The 11,149-nt window shown below is 47.2% G+C and overlaps 2 protein-coding genes across 2 annotated transcripts; one reads left to right on the forward strand and one right to left on the reverse strand.

The window, feature by feature from the left end:
- Positions 1 to 3,588: 3,588 nt before the first annotated feature.
- On the forward strand, positions 3,589 to 6,621 carry LOC101764480 (COBRA-like protein 2). The gene is made up of 5 exons (XM_022829765.1): positions 3,589 to 3,636; positions 4,957 to 5,323; positions 5,472 to 5,631; positions 5,721 to 5,998; positions 6,080 to 6,621. Exons 1-5 carry the CDS (start codon positions 3,589 to 3,591, stop codon positions 6,322 to 6,324), a joined length of 1,098 nt encoding a protein of 365 aa, XP_022685500.1. The 3' UTR covers positions 6,325 to 6,621.
- A 3-nt stretch (positions 6,622 to 6,624) lies between these two features.
- On the reverse strand, positions 6,625 to 8,509 carry LOC101758510 (COBRA-like protein 5). The gene is made up of 2 exons (XM_004983965.2): positions 8,251 to 8,509; positions 6,625 to 8,129 (listed from the first exon to the last, which is right to left on the reverse strand). Exons 1-2 carry the CDS (start codon positions 8,312 to 8,314, stop codon positions 6,808 to 6,810), a joined length of 1,386 nt encoding a protein of 461 aa, XP_004984022.1. The 5' UTR covers positions 8,315 to 8,509; the 3' UTR covers positions 6,625 to 6,807.
- Between the last annotated feature and the right edge of the window lie 2,640 nt (positions 8,510 to 11,149).

Raw genomic sequence — 11,149 nt, forward strand, 5'->3', positions numbered from 1 at the left:
ATTTTAACCTCCTTTCTAATTCAGATTTCCTAAATTCAAAAAGAAAAATTCATTACCGGGTGAGGGACGCCGGGACGCAGGGGCAGGGGGCGCCGGGGCCGGAACGGGGGCGGCCGGTGGGCCGGGGCCGCCGGGCAGGGGGCGCCGGGGGCGGCTGGTGGGCCGGGGCCGCCGGGCAAGGGGTGCCGGGCCCGGGCAAGGGGTGCCGGGGGCGGCCGGTGGGCCGGGGCCGCCGGGCAAGGGACGTTGGGGCCGGGACATGGGCGGCCGGCGGGGCAAGGGACGCCGGTGGCGGGGCGCCGGGGCCGGGGCGTCGGCGGTCCGTCGGGCGGCGCGCCGGGCAGGGAGCGCACGCGCCGGGGGAGACGGGCGGCCGGGGTGGCCGGTCGGGCTTCGCGCCGGGTAGGGGGCGCACGCGCCGGATGAGACGGGTGGGCCGGGGGCGCGGGCGGGGACGTGGCGGACGGCGGGCGGGGCGGTGGCCGCCGGCGGGGCGGGGCACAGGCGGGCGCGGGGGCCGGCGGGTGGGGCAACAGGGCGCGGAAATGATTCGACGAAATGCTAAGTGCTGGACATATCTTCGAATCTTTGCCGAGTGCCCGGGATCTGGCACTCGGCAAAGGGACGAAACCGCGCAGGGCATGTCCTTTGCCGAGTGCCAGATCGGGGGCACTCGGCAAAGCCGTAGTGTTTGCCGAGTGCTGAGATCTACGACACTCGGCAAAGTTAAGGAGGGATTTTTTTATTTGAAGCGAGGCCGGAGGGAGTGGGCCCGTGCAACTATTTTGCCGAGTGCACCCACAAAACACTCGGCAAACTACCATTTTTGCCGAGTGTTTTCTGGGTGCACTCGGCAAAGTTACATGAAATAACGTATTTTAGTGACTTTTTCTAATATACTTGTTCAAAATCGTGTCAAAATCACTCAAAAATTGTTAAATTAGTTTTCTACCGATATTATTCCATTATTTCATGCAGTTATAGCTCAAATTCCATTTATATCTAATAAAAATCTATAATTGCATTTAATCAATAAAAAATATCAAACGCATCCGAAAAATTTCCAAATTTTGACATGAACCAATCTGTGTTGTATGTTGCCTATACAAAAAGATTTGAAGGCACTCCTTAATTCAAGTGTCACTTGGACACCAAATCTTATTGGCTCCTTTCTAACTTGTATGAATCCTTCCACGAGATTAGTTGGTTTCTAAGCATCATATGTCAGAAATTGGGCGAAACGTTCCCAATTTTTTACCACAGCCTACACACATAATATAATGACATCTTGACAAATCTTGTGATTTTCAGATTTCGTTTGGTTTTTTTACAATTTAACAACCATTGAACCACAGGTTCGTGGTCCTGTTTTTTAAAAACAATGTTCAAAATTTCTTTTTATTTTCTGGTTGAGACCTCAATCCGGTCTCCATAATATGAATATGATTTTTTCACTGATTTCAATCCATTATTTCAAGTACTTGCAGTTAAAATTTGACTTCAATCAAAAAATTCCTATTAATGCAAACAAAGCATTAAAAATCCCAAACAGACCCGAAAATAGACCAACTTTTAATATGTATAACCAAATGTCCTACGTGGGGAGTAGAAAAAGTGTGGAAGCTGTTGGAGGGAATTTTTTTTTTTGCCGAGTGCCGACAAAAACACTCGGCGAAGTGTTGGGTTTGCCGAGTGCCTCTGGGACGGCACTCGGCAATGTGTTGAGTTTGCCGAGTGTCCGGACGAGGCACTCGGCGAAATTTTGAGTGTGCCGAGTGTGTGCGGTTGGCACTCGGCGAATCACACTTTGCCGAGTGTCGAACGGCAAGCACTCGGCAAAGGTGTAACGGCCGGCCCAACCTGGTAACGGACGACGCACGTGCGACGCACGCGCTGTTGATTTACCGAGTGTGTCTTCTTTGCCGAGTGTCGAGGAGTTGTTTGCCGAGTTCCTATTTTTTGGCACTCGGCAAACCTCCTTTTTGCCGAGTGTATTATGTTCGCCGAGTGCCTCATTGTATACACTCGGCAAAGACGGTGTTTGCCGAGTGCCCGAAAAAATGCACTCGGCACACGTTTTACACTCGGCGAATTTACTGTTTCCGGTAGTGTATCCACCAGAGTTTGGTCAATGTTTCTTTCCTATGAGCGCAGCCGAAACCATGTTAGCATATTGTCTTATTGGAACGTGGGAAGACAAGGACTACACGTCAGTACAGCAGCCAACCAAGAGGGATGCTCAATGGGATCCATTTCTTTCTTTCTTTTACGAAAATATTTGGTGTGTACCATACTGTCATCAAAAGTTTGAATTAATCTAGCTTCTAAGGTCCTCATGGTCGGGTTGCCGTAATCAGCTATTGAGCGAATTACCCCTATAGATTTATTCATCCATGCTAAACATGGTAACCAGTTTGTTATATATGTGATCAACACCATCTCAAGCAATTGTATAGCTCAAGCCAATACAATTACTACACATGGAAAGCTAGTTCAAGAACACATTGGTTTACAAAGACTTAACCTGTCCAAAGCTTTAAAATTTGATCAGGATAAAGCTCACAATGATGGCTAGGAAACTATAATTCTCAATTCTTACTAAGCTCTCTTATTGACAGCAGCTAAGCTGATTATATATTTATTAAATAATGTCTGTAAATAACTACAACCCTTGGAGCTCTCTGAAAACAATTACATATTGTTCAAAAAATACTTTACATTTATCAAATATATTATCTAGGCCTCCAGTCTCCAGAGTGAGCCACAGAATTTCTACAATTTACTATTCTCTGTTTGTTATACACGACACTAAATCAAGAAATAGGTTCAAAGGGCAAGAAAAATGTTCTCTCATCAACCTATGGTGTCAGGGGTTAAGCAGCAAAGCCACCTTTTAGTCATCCTGACTCTCTTTGACTTATTCTTACAGTGACAACCATTCTGATGGGAGCTATTGGTGTCTAGGATCTGTTCTTCATGAACCCTTGTTGCGCTTCTCAGTGCCATGGACACGGTCTTTGTTACAATAGAAGTGGCTGAATTTTTAAGAGAATCATGATCCATAGCGTCAAAACCCTATTTCTAGCTCTCATTGGGCAATAAATATGTTTGCCAGATTTCTCTGAATCAAGAGAAACATATGTTACATAAAAAAATGATTTTTTGACCATAATATAATAGGTCACTAGCTGAAATTTAAGTGCACCATATACCACAACATGGGCCTCCCTTGCTGTTTTCCCTTCAAAAAAAAAATGTGCACCACAGAAGGCGTCATTATCTCCTGATGCTGATCTGGAGCCCTCTGATGATTCAGTAGCAGTACGTCCAATCAGAAGATTGTCTGAATTGAGGATGTTGGTTTGTGAACTTTTCGAACCAACAGTACTGTCTTCAAAAGTTGGGACTGCACAATGTTGACGGAGGCGTGGAGGTGCCACTGATCCACTTTCCACCTTGATGGAGGAGATGTCCCCTTCGGCGGAGGTCACCTTAGTCTGCACGGTCGCCAGGCGGCCATCCACGGAATTGACCTTTGTCATCACGTCGCCGATCATCTTCTTCAGCTCAGCGATGTTGTCGTCGCCCATGGTGGTGGCGGCAAGCGAGGATGAGGGTGGGCTGGGAGGGAAGGCGGTGAGGGAAAAAATTGTCTATGAATACCAAATGTTGTGGCAATGGGAGATTAGCTTTATTGATCTAGGGTTCAAGAGAAACAATGGCAGGGACTAAGCCCAGTTCACGCTCAGAGAAGGCTCTGAACCGTGATGACTCAATCTCTGCTTGCCTAACAAAATAACTCAGCCGTCAGCCGCTAACAAACACTAACAACCAGGGATTGGATAACAACCATCCCATCTACTGCTAACCTGCTGCCACATATCTGAACCAACTGTGTGCCTAAGCTTCAGGTGCTGCCGGCGCTATCTTGTTGCGGCACCTATATGTGCACCCAACAAAAGCGTCCACAACATCAATAGCATTCTCGGTTGCGGACACCTTCGCCTTGCCATCAGAATCCTGTTATTGAGTTATTCACGGATCCTAACACAGAGTGGTTCTCTCAAAGCTATCTTGTAGTCCTCATCAGAAGTGGCCACAGTGCTGACTAACGATGGCTCAACAGATTATATATTTTTTGATAGAGAATCTCATGACTTAATAAATTAGCATGCAGTATTTCCTTGATGCCACTGATTTACATCAGTATGAACTAAAAAAGTTCATGTAGAAAACATAGTTGAAATGTTAAATATGTTATCCCCCACTGACCTTCTGGTACAGCTTATGCCCACTGCCGATTAGATGTCTTGGTATGAAATTGATCAACCAGCATAGTGGAACAAGTCTGGCTTAATATCCATATTGGCTATTGCCCTGCATGAAGGATTTAATTTAATTAAAGTGAGCAGCAGTATATTTGTTAAAGATGAAAAATGGGGTTTATAGTGTGAAAAATGATTTGCAGAATAAATAGTCAAAAAAGTAATGATATATTTTTTGAAGCTGAAAATTATTGATTAACAGCCTGCTGTCTAAAATACTAGTAGTAATCAAGAGAAAATCAAGTACAATACTATTCAAGCAACAAGGAAATGCATTTAATTAATATTTCTTCACTTATATACTAGTAAACAATACTCTAGATTTAATCGGGGTCTTTATGATGTACAGATTTGTATAACACACTTATCTTCCTTTATTTCCACGTCTGATCGGAAGACAAGGCCGCCCATACACATGACATCATCATATTAAACTCCTAATTTTACCAAATGCCTGAAAGAACTCTAGTTTCATACTCACGGTAGGCGGCGTGACTTGTATTTTGGACTTCATCTTATTATATGTGTAGTACTATAATGTATGTTTTTCATAAAACGGTCCTTACATAACTGGGGACATGTATGCAATTTCTTTTGTGCTGTTGATGTCACGTAAATATCTGTTCTGCAGGCTGTTGTTTCCATATACAATTACCAAAAATACCGACATATCCAAGCACCTGGGTGGAATCTCGGATGGATGTGGGCAAAGAAGGACCCAACATTTGTCGACTTGCTTCCTGGGACACCTTACAACATGCAAATTGCAAATTGTTGCAAAGGAGTACTTAACTCATGGCTGCAAGATCCAGTCAGCGCGGTAGCATCATTTCAGATCAGTGTTGGCCGATCTGGAACTACCAACTATACAGTGAAAGCGCCTTTGAACTTTACTCTGAAGGCCCCAGGACCAGGATACAGTTGTGGAGTTGCTCAGGAGGTGAAGCCTCCTACAAAATTCATTTCTCAGGATGGAAGGAGAACAACTCAAGCTCATGGTTAGTCGTTCCAACATTCTGAAATAGTTTATTTTGTTGTACAATAAAAAAATATCTTGCTTATGGTTTTTGTCAGAGCTGAAAGGTATGCTAGCTGCTAGCATATGGTCAGGTCATTGAATAGTGAACATCTGGTTGCTTCTTGCAGTGACATGGAACGTGACATGTATGTATTCACAATTTGTTGCTCAGCGGGCTCCAACTTGTTGTGTTTCCCTCTCATCGTTCTACAATGAAACAATAGTTAACTGCCCACAATGTTCATGTGGCTGCCAGAACAATATAACCAGACCAGGGAGTTGTGTGGAGTAAGTACTATATCCCTTTATGAAGTCTCACAGACAACGTATACATTTTGTGCTTAACTTTTCCTTGTATGTATGTACTACATTTGTAGGGGTAATTCACCTTATTTGGCGCCTGTCGTGAATGGACCAGGCACGAGCAGCCTGGCTCCTTTAGTACAATGCACGCCCCATATGTGCCCAATAAGAGTGCATTGGCATGTTAAGCTCAACTACAGGGAATACTGGAGGGTGAAGATTACCGTTACAAATTGGAATTGCCGGATGAACTACTCACAGTGGAACTTGGTAGTTCAGCATCCAAATTTCGACAAAGTCACTACTATTTTCAGCTTCAACTACAAGTCTCTGAACCCCTATGGAGTGATAAGTTAGTATTTGTTGCACCTCCTGAACACTTTTGGCAATTTAATCTACAATGTTTTAGCTGATGACTGCTATTTTGCTGCAGATGATACTGGAATGCTGTGTGACCTGCTCATGGTGGCTGGGCCAGATGGAAATGTGCAATCTGAGCTTCTGTTCCGCAAGGACCCGTCGATGTTCACTTTCGACAAAGGCTGGGCCTTTCCAAGGCGGATATACTTCAATGGCGACAGCTGCGTCATGCCTCCACCGGATGTACTGAAGGCCTCATCCCTTGTTCTGCCCATTGCCATTTGGACAGCATTGCTGTTCTTATCCCTTCGTATGTAGTGCTCTTGAAGGATCAGCTGATGTTTAGGAACTAGTGATCGTCGCATTGCACATTGGTCTGCTGACACATCCTGAGTTTCTTGCAGGTTCGGGTTTGCAATCTTGCATGAAAAGGGTGATTCAAATGTGCTTTGATTAGGATGTGAATTTTGTGATCCTTCAAGCTGATTGTAGGTTCACATTTTGTATATTCTAGATCTCAAGATTAGTCAAGCCAGCCTTAGCACTACTCTGTACTCTCCCAAGAGAAACCTTGTGTATGTGACTGGGCGTTTAACAAATGTTTCCGTCAGAAAAGCATTGCCAATGTTAAGTAAGTGGATTCACATCATTCGAACAAAGAATCTGTATTACGTGTACAGAAGGAAAATCACAGGAAAAACTTGTGCTGCCTCTATGTATCATTTTCTTTCTCAGGCTGTCTGTCTAATAGTAATTGGAGACTCAAAAAGTGCCAAGATCTCTGCAGCCTGATTACGTCGATCATGCCACCAGGAGCATCGCCAGCAGGAACGCGGCGGCGGCGGCGGCGACCATCCCGGAACGAGCCGCCACGGCCGGAGCGGCGTTGGGAAGGTAGGGGTACGAGTCCGGCGGCGGCATCTTGCACTCGTCGCCGTTGAAGTAGATCTTCCGCGGGAACGCCCATCCCTGGCTGAATGTGAAGGTCCTGGCGTCCTTGCGCATGAGCACCTCCGACTGGACGTTGCCGAAGGGCCCTGCCTCCATGAGCAGGTCGTTGTAGAACTTGAGGCCGTAGAACATGCCCGTGTCGTTGATGGCGCCGTAGGGGAGCAGCGGCTTGTACTGGAAGCTGAAGACCTCGGTGACGTTGTCCAGGTTGGGGTGCTGCGCCACCAGCGTCCACTGCGTGTAGTTCATCCGGTAGTTGAAGTTGGTGATGGCGATCTTGGCCCGCCAGTAGTCCTTGTAGTTGAGCTTGACGTGCCAGTGCACCCGGATCGGGCACATGTGCGGCGTGCACTGCAGCAGCGCCGCCCCGTCCTTGCGCGGCGTGTTCACGCCGGCGGACAGCGCGCGCTTCGAGTCCCCGGCGATGCACTCGGCGCCGCCGCCGCCGCCGCCGTGGCTTCCGTGGGAACGGCCACCGCGGCCGCCATGTGCGCCACCGCCGGAATGGCCGCAGCCGCAGGCGCAACGGTCGCAGGGCACGATGGTGTCGTTGTAGAAGGAGGAGAAGGAGACGCAGCAGGAGGGGTACCTGGACGCGAGCTGCTGGGAGTAGGTGCAGGTGACCGTCCACGTCATGAGCGCCTGGGTCTTGCGGCGGCGGTCGGGGGTGAAGTAGACGGTGGAGGGGACGATCTTGGCGGGCCCGCAGGTGTAGCCGGGGCCGGGGCCCATGAGGGTGAAGTTCTTGGGGAGCTTGACGGTCTTGTTGGTGGTGCCGGCGAGGCCGACGGAGACCTGGAAGGCGGAGACGGAGCCGGCGGGGTCCTGGCCGTAGGCGGAGACGACGCCGGCCTTGCAGCAGTTGGCGATCTGCTGGTTGTAGGGGACGCCCGGGAGGAGGTCGACGACGGAGGGGGTCTTCTTGCAGCAGTGCGGGATGCCGCCCTTGAACTTGGAGCAGTCGCCCTGCTCCGTGGCCTGCGCGCCCACGATGGACCAGATCACCTCCTTCTTGGCCCACGACCAACCCACCGTCCACCCGGGCGCCATGATCTGCCGGTACTGCTGGTAGTTGCTCATCGTCACCATCGCCACGTATCCGTCGGGCGTCCAGGAGAGGACATCCCACTTCAACGTGATGTTGCCGTTCGGGTCCAGCGGATCGTAGGCCACTGCAACGCGAAACAATGGCGAGCAACGAACGAAGAAGATTACCATGGTTCAGTGCAAATTAAGGAGAGCGGCAAATGAATTGAGATTCCAAATAAGCTAAGGGCTTTCAGATCAATGAACCTGCAACGGAGCAGGTGACTGCGAGCACCAGAGCCACCAGCGCGGCGGAGTCGCGGAGCCCCATCCTTGAGCCGGCCGGCCACTGCAAGAACGCCACGCGCCGATGCTGCTAGCTGGTGGCACAAGCTCCTCGAGGAAGAGGCCGGAAGATAAAGGCTGGACACGAAGAGGAAGCGGAAGAGGAAGATGCCATCGAGATGGCACGTCACCACCATGCGCGGCCGGCCGCCCCGACGCCCCGGTTGGTCGAGTTGCGTAACGAGGACTCGATTTGAAATCGCGCGCGCGCGTGACGGGGAGCCCGGTGATGGCTCCGCGCCACCTCCTCTGAATCTGATCGCTGGCGCTCCCTGCTCTCTGAATTGAATAATGCCCATGGGCCATGGCGTGGTGTTCTCTCGCGCGCATATCTCAGCATTGCTCCCCGCTGAAGCAACCGTGGTTGGTGAATGGTGAGTGGAGGAGGGAGGGAGGGAGGAAAGTGACGCGGGGGATCTTTGGGAGGAGGAGAGCTCAGATTGGACGATGCAACGGTATCTTACCATCCTGGTGGTACGATCCGTGATGGCGACGGACGAGCACGTCGATCGGAACTCTTTAAATGAGTGAGGTGAGGAGATGCTGTTACGCTAGTTGCGACGTTTGATCACGCACAGGAACAGCCTGTGTGGGGAAGATGCACCCGTAGTTAAGCTATATCCATCTTGATTTTTTTTTGGGGGGTCTCCAACCGCTTTGTGTTCGACGCTGGCGTGCGTATGTACGTACGTAGAATTTTTTGATGTTACAACTTATAGTATGTTTGTCTTTTCCTGGGCCGGCCAGAATTTTGTATGTTATACCTGCAAAAAAAATGTATGTTATAAGCGAATGTCAACAGAGCAAGGGGAAGACCATAAGTAGGTAGGTAGATAGAGCTTTTCTCCTTATATATCTTTTTTTTAAGGTACAGTACACGTATCCTATCCTAGATGTACGCCTCCGAACTACTAGACAGAACATATCTTATTAAGATTACAAAATAAAAACAACCTATAATTTGTAACGGAGGAAGTAGATATACATAGGAAGAGTAAAGATACAAATTAAATAGACTAATAGAGGTCGGATGATCGAAGACCATATTTGCGTCGGTGGATTTTACTCTTGCCCCGTCATTTTGGCCTTTCGTACCGTCTCTAGCTTGCAAAAGTGGTCATCGATGCACACAAAAGCCTAAAAGCTCTCGGCATATTTCGTCAACACGCTCGGCCGGGGCCTCGCTTTCACTGGGGAACAAAGGGTGTTCATCAAGCTATGTTGGTGGCAGGGAGCCATCCGTACGTTGCTGTGAAAATGCTTATGCATGCCTTTGTATATGCTGCGGCTCTCCTCATGCAATAATGATGCTAAGATAAGATGGCTCTTTCCCAGCAAAGACGTACTCCATGTTGGGCAACCACCTTTTGTTACGTGTTGTTCGGCGTCAACGGTTCCTCTGTTTCTACTTTCTCGTGCCAGATACTCCGTACCGTACGTACTTCATCTTCATGTTGGCCAGTTATTGGTTATTAGCTCGTCTTTCTCTGACATTTTTTTTTCAGTTCTCTATTTTTCGCCTTTCAATTAGCATTGCGTTGGGAAAGCAAAGGCGTAGATTTACTGGTTGGCCACTCAAATAACTGCCGAGCATTCCCTCTTCTTTACTTTACTCGCCACTGCTTTGGACCCCAGCTACGTCTGTCGGTGTTCAGGGCTCGATCCCTCCTCTCGGAGGGTAAGCAAATTGTTGGAGTCATGTTCGGAAACAAAAAAGACGACAAGGAAGAAGAGGAGTAGGAATAGGAATTTGAGTTTGGGGGCATCATTATGTAACTGCATGATGTATAAAATTTGACCATAATAATACGAAACAACCTGACACCAACTTTTCACGCAAACATACTAGATATACGACAACTTGCATGATGGAAATACATAATTATTTTCCTAAACCGTATCTTAGTCTCTAAATGGCTAGAAACAAGATGGAATAGAAACTACCAAAATATCAAAAATACTAGTTGTGTCGACGTTTCATTTGGTGACCTTTCTCACGGCCCACATGAAGTCGTTCCTTCCATTTAATTGACCTTTGTTACGGCCCACATGAAAGTCGTTCCCACCTTTGTCAAGGCCCAGGATGAGTCTTTGCCCAATCTCCTTGCTTTGCTTTCCCCTCAGCCCATAGACGAAAGGCTTCTGGTACTTTCCCAGCAAACTTTACTTCTCTTTTCTGCTTACCACCAGAAACACGAATTCTCTTCTTGTGATCATCACCAGTGGAATTTTGGAAACACACATGCAGTAAACTGGAAGAGCCTTTTCGTTTCACACCGAATTTGTTTATTTTATCTGTAACATCTTCACATTTGATCGTTTTCTCTTTGCATTCCATGTCCTATATTTTCTGTTTCTGTTTTTCTTTCTCCCATACCTTGGCTTGAGTTATCATATTTTTCTTGCTTTCTTCCCTTTCTTTTTAGTTTTATTTCTTATTACCGTTAGAAGTTTTTGTTTTTAGATAGACCAAAACCTATAGCTGGTACATACTTCCTCCGTCCCAAATTACTATTCGTTTTAGCTTTTTAGGTATATAATTTTTTGCTATGTATCTAAACATAATGTATATTTATATGCTAGAAAAATCAAAACAAGTAATTAAGTACGGAGGGAGTACGTCCTTTTTTTTATTGAGTAGGCACATTTAAGTATGATAAAGGTGGTGTTTGGTTCCCTTTGCTTATTTTTAGCACATATCACATCGACTATTTAGATACTAATTAGGAGTATTAAACGTAGACTATTTACAAAACCCATTACATAAGTGGAGGCTAAACGGCGAGACGAATCTATTAAGCCTAATTAATCCATCATAGCA

This window comes from Setaria italica, chromosome IX (genome assembly GCF_000263155.2).
Source record: "Setaria italica strain Yugu1 chromosome IX, Setaria_italica_v2.0, whole genome shotgun sequence".
NCBI classification, from domain to species: domain Eukaryota; kingdom Viridiplantae; phylum Streptophyta; class Magnoliopsida; order Poales; family Poaceae; genus Setaria; species Setaria italica.